This window comes from Phalacrocorax carbo, chromosome 3 (assembly GCF_963921805.1).
Source record: "Phalacrocorax carbo chromosome 3, bPhaCar2.1, whole genome shotgun sequence".
Lineage (NCBI taxonomy): Eukaryota > Metazoa > Chordata > Aves > Suliformes > Phalacrocoracidae > Phalacrocorax > Phalacrocorax carbo.
In genome coordinates, this window is record NC_087515.1 from 58,946,872 (window position 1) to 58,959,972 (window position 13,101).

The window sequence follows — 13,101 nt, forward strand, 5'->3', positions numbered from 1 at the left end:
AAATTAGAGGCAAACCTGAAAGCCACAACATCTAAGACAGAAACTTATGGTGTTTCACCTTCAGTGGCTATTTACTCAGTAAGCCTCAGTGAACTTGGAAATAAGATTTTTTTTTTTTCACAACAGAATGCTTTTAATTTCTGCTGATGTAGCATGTCTGTGGAGCTCTTCTCAAAAGCAGTGAAAAACAATTCATTGTGAGGGGACCGAAAGACCCAAGACTGCTCTTTGAAATTGAAATTGACAATAGCGTTCTCAGATATTAAAAAGTTAAGATATGTATGTATATGACATCAACCAAAAACTTTCCTGAAAACATACTCTCAAAAGCCTAAAAGTCCTTCTGCTACAATTGTGATAAATCTATGGCATCTTGCTTGCCACTTTAAAGCTCAGATGTGGCTTACTGCAACATTCAGAGTCTAGAATTAGCAGGGTGACAGTACAGAAAAAATGTGGTGCTGTAAGCATTTTAGTGTCTCTTTATGCAATATATTCTGAATTAATTCGGATTATAAAATATCTTTTTTGCATGAGAATACGGTGCAGAGGAAAAATACCAGATTTGCAGCCCTGAAGCTGAAATTACCTAACAATGCAGCAGATACAAATGAGACAGCGCTTTTTTACTCCCACGCTATTCTGTTAAATTCACTCAGTTACATAAAAGAAGGTGGATAATTGAGGCCTTCAAACTCTCACTGAGTCTGCCACCAATGGCAACTACTTGTGATAACTGTCATTTTGTCCACCAGGAGTTTTGGAGAAATGCGTAGGTGAAAATCTGGCTCTGCTGAAGTCATCTGGGTTTTGCAGGCAACGCCTCCAAAAGCAGCACGTTACCACTATGTATGACAACTGCATTCAGCTGACCCCAGGTTTTTGATCTGGTCAGCCAAAGATATCTGGGAGCACACTTCTTTTTTTCCCCCTGTAATGTATTTGCCTCACATTGAAATATTATTTACTAATAGTTTGAACTAGAAATTATGAACTAAGTATGATGATTAGTGTTGCGACACAAACTAACTCATCAGGAACCTCACAACAAAACATAACAATTCAAAGTCAGGCACAAAGCAATGCTGCAGAAGAAGACCTCCAGCTACGTCCACGTATTAGGGGTTAGATGACTTGTTTCACATATCACAGTTCATGAAGCTGGTTTGTTCATCTGAGTTACAATGATGTACCCTAGGCTTTATCTGGAGGATTTTCTCTGCTTGACATCTGTTCCACTCAGACATTTATGAAGACTGCCTGCTGACCATTTTCTCGCTGTCATGACGTTTAAATGAAGAAGGCTTATGCTGGCATTTTCAAAAACTTGCAATGCAATGTAAAAGTTACTTTTTATCTGCATATAGAGCAAAGAACAGCCTTTCTGGGAAATGGCCTTGGATGGACTAGTAGGGCTTAACTAGGCTCCATTTAGACAGACAAGAGCTGTTGTCATACTGTAATGCAATATTAATATCATTTGATGGACTTACTTTCTGTCTTAAACATTTGAATCGTACCTAGTAACTACTGAAAAGTACGGCTACGTGACAGTGTGTGCTAGTGGAATAAATGCCAATGTATTATTTCACAAGGAAACTGTTTTTGAACTGCTGTGGTGATGAAGCAAGAATTCAAGCATTGTTTTATTCTTCAATGATGAAATCCAGATATTTTATTTATTTGGTGTATGTAAAGTTGTGATCAAATTAAGAACAGGAAAATCTGTTGATAAACTGTTTCTGTCACATGAAACAAATGCCTTATGGGTCCCTTTGGAAATACTTGGTGTCAATCTAGTCCATGACTGCAAGCAGCTGCACACCTGTGCACTTTCTGAAGAGCAAGTAGGCCACAGAATAAAGAAAATGGCAGTGTGCACTGCATACTGGAAAACTCTGTCCCCTTAGAAACATGCAGTTTCAGAGAAGGTATGTTTTCATTTGTGGGAGGATATAAAGTCAGCCCTTGAAATGCAATGCTTGGAGACAATATGCACCTCCGTTAGCAATAAGAAACTAAACCACCATGTATCCAAAGGAACGTACACAGAATTTAAGACAGGTAGATATAATAGCAATAAATGGTATGTAGGTTTGCAAGCTACCAAGAGCAATAGTTTCTTTATTATTTCAGCATAAAAGATACATAAATCAAGTTATAACTTTAGCTTGCAAGATTAAAATCAAGTTCTATATCCACTAGCTGATGTATGTTTTAAAATAAAAAAGCTTTATACAACTTGTATTTATGTGGCTATTTTGTACACCAGTTGAGATTACTCAGAAAATGAGAAGTGTATAAATTAATAATATTTTTAACCATACACACAAAGGCTCCATATATGTAAACTAAACACTAACAGAGAAGGCAGCCGGCAAAAATTTTCCTCTAGTTTATGTAAAACCTTTCTGCGTGGTATATTTGTGTACAAAGTGTGCCATCGTTACATCATGGTAGTTCTGAAACGTTTAAAATGTCTGTTCCCCCTTTTGGCCTCTAGCAAAATGACAGATAAATGGACTTTTAATGCTAAACATAACAAGAACTAATCACCTTGATTTGGCTGATCTGTATGTCCAAAGGAGATGATGATGTTTCCAAAGTTTCCAGTTCTTTTTCTTGTTCAGCTATCCAGATGGACAGAGCTTCAAAATTATTGCCAAAATGATCCCACTTGTTTTTCACCATTTCCATGCTTTTAATACTAAAATTAACCAAATTAATTAGAGAGAATAAACAGTTTAATATCATGAAGCTGTCCATATTCTTGCTAGAATAAAAATATAACTTATTCAATCTACAGGAGGATCATTTTAAAAACTTCTGGTTTTAGAGGACCAAGTTGAATGCCTAAATTCAGACTTGGTTGTCTCTCAGACTGCACCCAAAGTCAAACAATTATATTAGTCATAGTGGGGACACCGAGAAGTGAAACAGCTTCATTCATCAGCTGTATATCAAGAACCTCATCATAGCAGGAAGAGAAACTAAAAGTAACATGATTTCTGTGAAGTAATATGGAATTAGGATTATATCAGGTATCTAAAAATTGAGATAACTGAGTGCATAGATGTTAGTCATTCAGTCGTTACAAAAGAATGATTGAAAACCAGTGTATTGTGGATGCACATTATTCACCAATGCTTGACCACTTTATTAAGCTTGGTTTTTTTATAACAGCACTCTGCCCATTTTATAGGAAGTTTGTGTTTTCTGAAGCAATAATTTCATATCAAGCCAAAGAATCAACAACAAATATGACTCAACTACCTCAATGTTAATAGATTTATATTGAAACATACATTATAGGTATGTTAGACAGAGACAGATTATGACTGATTCTTGTATATATTGGATAGCAAACAAAGCACCCTTTTTTGTCACAATTAAGAAGTCTAAGGCCCTTATAAGGCATAACAGCATTAACTTCCAGTATACAAGTTTCTGCTCCTTTCAAGTCACTGTAAAGAAACCACTGCTAATGTAGACCCTACACACAGCTTGCAAATCATGCATTTTTCTATTTCGCTGAAAATATTAAAATTTCATCAGAAAAGTTTTAATATTACAAAATTCCAAAATACATTTTCCTTTTAAATATAGCCTTAAAAACCTTTCCATGTTAAAAAGTTTTTGTTCTATTTTCTTTTTTTCACCCTCATTAAAGCTTGAGGAAGCTTTAAGAAAAGATGTAGTCTAAAAATGTAAAAATTGGCCTTTTTATTTTTTCGTATTTATTTTCAAAATTAAAATAAAATATCAATGTCAACAGCCGTTTACTGATGAGACTGTATCCAAATTCAAGTTATCTGCAGGAAAATAAAGTGCAAAAATATTTCACTCAAGTCCAGCCCAAGAAAATACAGCTGGAAATCAGAATCAAGGGATCGAATCAGTGGCACAACAGTTGACAATCCTTAGCCTTTGTATCTGCCTTTCTTAGAGTTGTAGGAAAGCCACAGACTATAAAGAATATAGTCCCAAACACGCTGCACAGCCACACATGTTCTCCTTGGAAAACATGGCCTAAGTTTGCTCTGTAGCTGACGATGGAGAGCGGCTCAAGTTTTTCTTTCCCTTTCCTGTTCATTGGCATAGTATGTGCTGTACGTATTTCGCATACCTTCACTTTAAATTACTCGGCCAAGATTTTTATTGATGATGTGAGTTACAACAAACTCTTACAAACTGATTATAAGTTCTGTAGATTAACTATAGAGTTGTATATATTTGCATATTTTGCAGAAGGGATTTATTTTTTTATTATCTCTCACAGTACCACAGACATTCTGTACAATCCATACATTCAGCTAAAACCTATTTCATATCTACATTGAAAGGGGATATCCACAATGGCTTTCATTTAAAAATAGATGACATTATTTAAAAAGTGAATATTCATTGTTAGAAGGATGAATTTCTTCAACTGAAAAAATCATACTAGTTTTCTGTCTAATATTGGAGAAGATGTATAAACTGAAGTATTCAGTAAGATGTGGTAGAATTTGACTGCAAATCACTGTAATACTTCATATTGGAGAAAGCGTTATGTAAAAAAATTAGACTGCCAATAATCAGAAAGTTACATCTGCTGCAGAGGCTAGTTTTACAACTCTTCTTTTACATTGGGAAGAAAATGGCACCAAATTAAAGTCAGATTAGCATGACAATGGTCAATAGGAGAAAAAAAACCACTAATGTGGGCATTGCCCTTCGGTCATATTCAGATGGAGGTGGTGGTACTTGCTTAAACTTATACAGCGAATTATTCTACATAGTAATTCCAGTAAGACAACATAGAAATGGCACATATATCTATCACCTGTCTATCAGATCTAATATATGCAAAAATACTAATGTCATACTCACATATAAATGTATGTGTATATAAATAAAATGAGAATAGCAACAGCTGAAGCTGAAGTTGAGTAACTTGAGTTCAATAACTGAGCTAGTTACTCACTTGAGAAAGAGATGAAATTTTTAAAAATACAAAAAGCTGCAACTATTTACAGGATTTAACAACTTTTTTTTGGAGTTTGAACTTTCAATTTTTAAATAACATTTGGCAAATGATGCCTTTGCTATTTGCAGCAGCAGAAGCAGCTTTTGATATTACCCATGAAATAAAATCTGGGCATTCAGCTAAGATGAAGGCACTTCTTGACATTCTTCTGGAGTAAGTGGAATACTAAAAACTGAGGCAAATATGGAAAATGTGCCGTTCTCATACTTGCACTGAGGTTTTTCTTTCTAAAAGAGTCTAGTACCTCAAGCATTAGTTTAATTATTCCTTCTTCACAGGACTGGGGCTTAAAGATAAGTGACAGGTTAAATGTAACTAACAGTGGTTTTATAAACTACATATTATTAAACAAAGATTTTGTTTATTTGCACGCACTCTTTTGACATATTTGGTATTATAACCTGGTTACTATGCCACAGCAAGCTGTAAATGATGGAGCTGATGAGACCACACAAAATGCTGACAAGGTATTCTGGAAATCTGATACATTCTTATAGTGGAGAATAAATATTACGACTTGTTGAGAACATACTCTTCTTCAAGAGTAACTTCCACTTTTTTCACTTGTTCTTGGATTGATTTTGCCTGCTGTTGAAGGGACTGCTTGTTCTTTGAACCAAGCTGTATCTCAGAAGAATTCTTCACCAGATTCTCAGCCTGCACTGCCATTGCTTCAGCCTGCTTAGAAAGTTCCTGTAAGAATGCAAGACACATTAATACAACTATAAACAGTTTCATATATTTACGCAAAAAGTATTTTTCCTCAATGTCTGTGGTTAGAAAAAGTGCCTGTATCCTGTGTGTCTATTTTGAATGTGTACATAGGTAAAAACAACATCTGAATAAAGTTATTTTCATGTTGCATTTACGAAATGTTCATTGGAGCAAACTAGCTTGAATAAAATTTCACAAGGGACACTATGTCCGAAAGTCTTTAACTCCATCAATCAGAGTTTATTCTATAGCTCATCAAGAAATTTAGTTGTAAATTGTCAAAGATCATACACATCTTTATTTAATCTTTAGATCCTACCTTTTACAGAGGGGATTTTGCAGTATCCTGTAGCTTGTAGTTTCACTTAGTTTTAACAACTATTTTCTGTCACAAATGGTAAACCCATACACCAGAACAATGGATGCTGAGCAGAACTAATATATGCATCATTTAGTATAAGATTCATCAAAGGGTATAAACACCAGGAAAAGCATGACACTTAGGCAAGCCAATCAGTACTATTACTTCTGTATTAGTAAATAAAATGGGCTGAGATTATTCTGTGTTACTAAGGGCAAGTGGCATGTTATGGCTTATGTCCATATTGTAGAAGGCTAAAAGGGTGTTAGTTGGCATAGGTCCACATAACCTTGCCACAAAGGTTATGGTGTAGATATGCCAGTGCTTGACACTGTTTAGCTTACTGGTATAGATGATTACTGAGCATAAAATGGGAAGACCGCAAAATCATTTTACCTTCCACATGTGTGCTTCAGATGCAGATTTTGAGTAATTCTTCATAATCTTTTAATAAAATAACTTTTTACCTCTAAACAGTTTATGCAGTCCCTAATCTATATAGGAAATTTGCACCAGCAGTAACAGCAAACCATGCAAAGATTGAAGGCAATACGCTTACTACATGTTAACAAGCAAGACAGATATCTCAGTTCCTGTATTTCACACAGTGAATACCTTTGTCTGATCCAGTTCTGAGGAGAGGCTCTCTAAACTGCTAAAGTTTAAGATACGTTCAAGTGCAGAGCTTGCTTGATTGAGATATTTTACTACTGTTTCTTTGTCCCTTTCAAACTGCTCCCATTTATTTATTGTGACCTACAGAAACAAACAAACAAACAAAACCAAAACAGGAATGCAAAGACAAAAAGATCAAAGGGGAGAAGAAAAGAATTTAATTGTAAGTTACTGATAAAGGAAAAAAGAGAAAGACCTGACATAAAAATAAAACAATTTCTCCTGAAGTGCCATCTATTCTACAGACGAAACTGTTCTGAACCCAATAAAAGTTTTCCCTTGAATTTTCACTAATTCATACTGTGCTGTGCAAAAAAGCACTGTTCTCTAAGGTGCTAGCAATATTTAAATCTTATTTTTTAATGTCCTATAAGAAGTCTGAAGTAATAAATGTAGATGCTTATGTTTATGGTGACAGGTAGCCAATGATACCTAAAAGGATTTTCAGGTGGTCTAATGAAATAAATTACAGTAAAATGGTAGATGAAAATTCCTACTCATAGGAAACTCACACATAGAAAATCCATTTGTTCTTTTCTGATAGTATAAAATTTTGACTAACACACATCAGTAAAAACAAGTATTTTCTTGATTCTGAAGTTAAAGTAAGGCCAGGGTTAAGACTTTATATACGGGGTATCTTAGAAAAAAAACCTGGTTTCAATAACGATTTTTTACATTAAGAAGTTATTTGAGCTCTATATATAATGTTTTTCATCTTGTGGTTTATCATGGGAAATAGTTTTGATGACTTCAAACATTTGTGCGAGATAGTAGACAGATGGATTACCATTCTCCTTAGAGAAATGTAAAGGACAGCTCAGATATGGACGCAAGAAGCTATAAATTCCAATCAGTGTTAGTCAGTGATTAGTTATACAACCTGGAGCAATCCATTTGATTTCTCTATGATTCTTTCTTCCTTTAAATTTGGAATAACCGAATGTATTTCACACAGTAGTTGTGAGGATTATATTTGCACAACATCAGGTGTTATTGATCTAGTATCCAGCCTAAAGACTCTCACTCAAAGGGCAATGTCATTTTTAGTAACCAGGGGAGACAGCCCATCTAAAAATTAATTCACAGATAAATTATTTAAAATATCTATTATGACTGAACAGTTGGGGCTTTTAAACACTTCCAAACAAAATGCTGTTTTGTTATTAAGATGTATCCAGCAGATTCAAGAAGTTTTCATGGAGGTACTGACCATGAAAACCCCAAGGACCAAGATTCAGAGGTGAGAAAGTGAGCTCAGACTTTTTACATTTTAAAAATTGGGTTTTTACTAAGTTAGAAAAAAATAAAAAAAAAAAAAAGAAGAAGAAGAAACCACAGGGTTTTATTGCTACTTGCAAAGGACCCACCTGCAGTTGCTCTTCACGTTTCTCCATAGTCTGCTCCATGCTCTCCAATGTTCCTTCCAACTTTTGTAAATCCTCTTGCATTGTGCTGGGCAGTCCACCTTCAATCTGCAACTGCTTAGCTTGGGAAATCTGCTGTTGCACATCCTGCCTCTTTGCACGGAGTCTCCTTGTCCTTTGCTAAAAGGATTCATCCAACAGGAATGATTAGACTTTTTAGCTCCTTTGGGAAACTGGCACAATGAAACCACTTTCTGCTTTTGCAGGGGTAAGCAATGAGAATAACAATGGGATAAACTGTGGCAAGTGTTCTCAAGAGTCTCATATGTTCATCAAGTATATTCCTTGGGTTCCAAAATATGGATACAGTTTTTGTGGCATACAAATGGGAGAGAAAGAGTTACAGTATGGACATGTATCCAAAGCAGTATTTCAGAAAACAGAAGCCCCAACAGTTGAGCAACTGCAGCAGTAGCCACAGGTGCACGTATTCCTCAGGACTGCCTAGAAGCATCCAGGTCTGCTCTGCACTCTTTAAGGCACAGGTCGGAGCTTCAGATTCATTGAAGCAATATATCAGCCTTCATTAGAGAGCAGCAGGGGGATGGCCAAGTTGCATGACTCATTCTTTGATGCATTTTGCTTTGCAGCAGTATCAGAGACTCCGAAGACCACCTCCCTTCTTCTCTAACATGCCTGACCTATTGCCAGCCGTGCTAGGTAAACTCACAGCTCTGCACAGTTGTGCTCTGTGTACCTTTAGGTCTTTGTCAAAATCTGGTTTTACCTTAACAGACTACACATCAAAAGAAGAAGGTCTGAGGACTTAAGGAGAAGGTAAATCTTCCTACTACCTCTCCTATGATGGATAATAAATATAGAGTTTTGAAAGAACAAACATGAAACTTTAGACATACAACAGCTTTTACAAATACCAAAGAATTTAGATAAGACAGAGGTAAGACATAGTAGTGCCAGGTCAGACAATATGACATGACTCACCTCACAGAAACAGATGTTAATGTAAAAACACTTATATAAAGTCCAAATGTTGACAGTAAATTATTTTTGTTCTTATTAGCTTTAAGCAGGCCTCAAAGTTAATTTCCCCTATTTGGCCTTAAACCCCATGGTTTGTGCTATATGCAACCCATATGATTTATTTTTACTGTTGCCCGCAGGTGTTTTGATCTATTATCAGTGTATAAAAGGTCTTCTGTTCTGCTCCTGCAGACTGGAGGCCAATCTGCTGCTGCAGTAGCTACCTAGAGGAGATGAGGCTAGAGGTACACCTCCTCTCCAGTATTTAGAGCTGGGGCCACATCAAAGATACTGAAGTCAAGAAATTTCTAAAACCAGGATCAGGCCAAATTTACCATGATCAGATCTGACACACAAACTTTAAAAAGGTAAAAAGGGAGAGACTACCTATTCACACAGCAGACTTACCTGAAATTTCGAGTAAATGAAGCCTGTTTTTCAAGTGTTCTGTACCCAGAAAAACCCAGGTGAAATAAAAGGATATTCAATCAAAGTTGAAAAGCAAGCTCATCTTTGGGAATTACATTTAAAAAAATACTGAGTACTTTTTTCATTGTAAGAAATCAATACTAGGAAATTATTTCCTTTAGAACTCTCTCAGGTTTAAATATAAAGAGTTATGCTAATGGACATAAAATTTAGTAATTGCATACATTCTACCTTAAAACAAAAAATAAAATATGGACATGAGGAATTGCCTACCTGATGATGAAGTAGTAGTTGCTGAGCTTGTAATAAACTTTCTGTATCCAGGATCCTTTCAGCCTCTGCTTGGGCTTCTTTAGAGTTGTTGATTAAGTCTTCAATTGCACTTTTAACTTCTTCTTTGTACTGCACACAGTCTCCAACAGTGCCTAATGTCATTTCAATCTACAATTATGGATAACTTTAAGTATTTCATGTTGAAAGGCACATCTATATCTTAAAGGCATATTTATATTTGGAATATTTTTTAAAAAAATATAGTAAATTGTCTAACTCTAAACCATTTTTGTCTCCAGCATTCTTAACAGACACCTTTAACTTTACATTGAAAGATCGACTGTAAACTTAAAATGTGACCAAGGAGACCTTTGCCTTGTTTAGACATACTCCCTATTGCTTTGCCATATGGTAAATAGCTGTCTGTGACAGCCACTTACTGATGATCACTTAGAAAACACACGCTGTCCTCACCCTTGCAAACTGACCCAGATTCTGAAACACCTGCGCTATTCAGCTCACAAAAAATGTTGCTGCCTTCTGGACCTTCTAGAGCAATGCCCTGGCGAATCACAAATGTATTAAAATGCCCTGTTACTCTGGTTTTATGGGCCACAACATGCATGTGGTGCAATATCCAGCCTCAATTTGCAGATTTTTTATGAAGAAAAAGATATATCTATTCAGCATATCAGAAAGTTCTTCCCTCTTTGCATGATTTCGCTAACCCCTTGTAGCTGATTCTCAGTACAGGCTCTGTTCCTCAGACAGTTCCTGGGTTTTAAGGTTTTAATCATAAACTATTCTAGAACTAAGAAACTCCTTTCTTTTCTTCCTCCATTCCTTTCTTTCTTTCCAGTTCATATTCACTTTGGAGGGTCATTCAGATTCAAGACATTCTCTTTCCTGTTACATGAATGTTTAGTCTTGTCTTTGCTTTCCAGAACACATTGCTGAACTCTGGAAATATCCGGTATCAGTCCTTGTCTACATGGTCTCATCCGTCTGATTCACAGGCTGTAAATTTAGCTGTGGAGAGTACTCAGACTTTCAAGAATCAGCAGTTTCTTAACTATAGTAAAAAGTATCATTTAGATTATGCTTTTAGATTCAAAATAAGTTTAGATTCTACTTCTTATTTTCTTTTTTTACCTTCATGAACCTGTGCTCCCTTAGTTCTGACTTTTGGAGGAAACAAAAAGCAAAAGTACTTTAATACAAAATAATAAAAAGAAAAGATATTATCTTAAATTTTTTTGCAGTAACTTGGAAATCAGAACATCAGTGCCCCCAACTTTCCAAACACAGTTTTCATACCACAGAAGTTTAGAGAAATTTCAGCAGATATATCCATGTACCAATAGATACATGGAACTTTTATACATTTGGAACACCTACAAGGCTTCCACAAGAATGTAAGATGTTCTCAGTTTCTCCTGATCTTTCTTTTACTGTGAAAACTGTGAAGCAGTAAGTTCTCTGAGATCCCACAGAACTCAAGGGTTCAATGGATTCTAAGAGGTTTTGCTTATCAGTTAGAAACTTCCCATAATTTCAGCTGTTACAGTATCTCATTATCATTCAGACCTCAGAGAACTGCAGCCTTTTCCTGCAAATTCAGTGCATGATAAACATCTTTAATGATTTGAAACTACTTCACAGTAATTCCTTTATTATTTCAGCATGAAAGATACATAAATGAAGATTAAAGTCAAATTCTATACCCACTAGCTGATGTACAGTAGAGTTTTGCCAATGTTCACTATGAGCTGTTTTTACAAAACTATGTTTTCCCTCTAAAACTGGTGACATTTTGATTCCAGAAACATTTACTATGATGCTTTCCAGTCCTGCAAAGGGAAAAGTTCCATTATAATAATATCAGTATTTTTTGCCTGCTAATCTCAATGCTTTGCTACCCACGGAGTACGAATGAGTTTTTGTTGCTGAATGCTTGCAGTTTAATTTAAAACACACAGCAGGGAAGTTATGTTTGTGAAGTCATGATTGATGTAATTTCATATGACACTGTAAATGGAGAGTTCTTGTGTCCCTCATACTGTACCTCAGCCAGCAAATCTAGGAGTCCCTTGAAGTCACTGGAAAGTTTACAAAGCTCATCCTCTGTTTTTTTGGCTTCCAAATCAGGACATACTGCGGTCAAAACAGCAAGTCTAGATTTCAGCCAGCTGTGATTTTCTCCTTGCTTGTTAGTATGCTTCCTAATTTCCTATGGAAGAATCAAAAGGTATTTTCTTCAAATAAACAAAATATATTCATGAGTGACATACATGGCATCCATTCAAAGATTAGTAGTGTAAACATACTACCTTTGTTCTTATCCTGAAACACAAGAAATTTAGTATTTTTCTATTTTAATTCCCTCTCTGATTCTGTTCCAGACAATGGTTAGATTTTCACATTTCCTCCACAGACTTTACTCCACTACTACTTATTAGACTGTTCTTTACTAAGTAGTAGTGGAGTACTTTTTCCTCACAAACTAACATTTTTACCTACAGATAGGTAGATAGGTATGTAGACGGTAGATATTATGTATACATTTTCCATATGTTGACCAAATTTCTTAGTTACCATTTAAATCTTAAACGCTGACTTCCCCAAACATAAAATTTCATGTGATACAAGGTTTGTGTATTTTTTTTCTATTTTATTTAAATAGTTTTTCCCTCCTTTCACCCAGTAGTTCATTTATATCTTTGTGCAAGTGCTGATGAGAAGCTGCCAGCAGTGAAACTGCATGAGTACACCAGACTTCTTGGAGCAGAATCACCCATTAAGCTAAAGATCTATCTGCTTTATCAAGGTCATCCTAATTATGTTTCTCTGCACAGTTAGTCTAATAACCTGTTCATGACTTTCACACAAACTCCTACAGTATGTGACATTCCTATTTTTGCCCCTAGTATGTGAAATAAAAAAAGAAATACGGGTCAAGCTAGGTCCTAAGTGACACAATAAATTATTGTCTAAAACTAATTTAACCAAGCAATTCAATCTTCAACTATTCTACCACTTCTGTTACCAGCCACCAGTGCAAAAGTGAATGGTAGAATATCTTTGCCTCCCCTGTTACACTACCATAGAAGAGAACTTCTATTATAGAAGATTTCCCAAGACGTAAGACAGTAACCTAATCCTTCAAAAACCCCCAGTCCAGAAGTTTTGGCTTTTCTTTGCACAGCACTTTT

At 35.6% G+C, this 13,101-nt stretch overlaps 1 protein-coding gene across 1 annotated transcript in view; it reads right to left on the bottom strand.

The window, feature by feature from the left end:
- The window catches only part of SYNE1 (spectrin repeat containing nuclear envelope protein 1), a 310,687-nt gene that overhangs the window by 188,408 nt on the left and 109,178 nt on the right, over nucleotides 1–13,101 (bottom strand). Inside the window, exons 27-32 of the mRNA XM_064447054.1 lie at nucleotides 11,955–12,119; nucleotides 9,890–10,057; nucleotides 8,150–8,326; nucleotides 6,720–6,860; nucleotides 5,562–5,722; nucleotides 2,557–2,707 (exon numbers count right to left, since the gene is read on the bottom strand). Of these exons, the coding sequence (XP_064303124.1) occupies nucleotides 2,557–2,707; nucleotides 5,562–5,722; nucleotides 6,720–6,860; nucleotides 8,150–8,326; nucleotides 9,890–10,057; nucleotides 11,955–12,119 (963 nt within the window). The remainder of the gene's footprint in view (nucleotides 1–2,556; nucleotides 2,708–5,561; nucleotides 5,723–6,719; nucleotides 6,861–8,149; nucleotides 8,327–9,889; nucleotides 10,058–11,954; nucleotides 12,120–13,101) is intronic.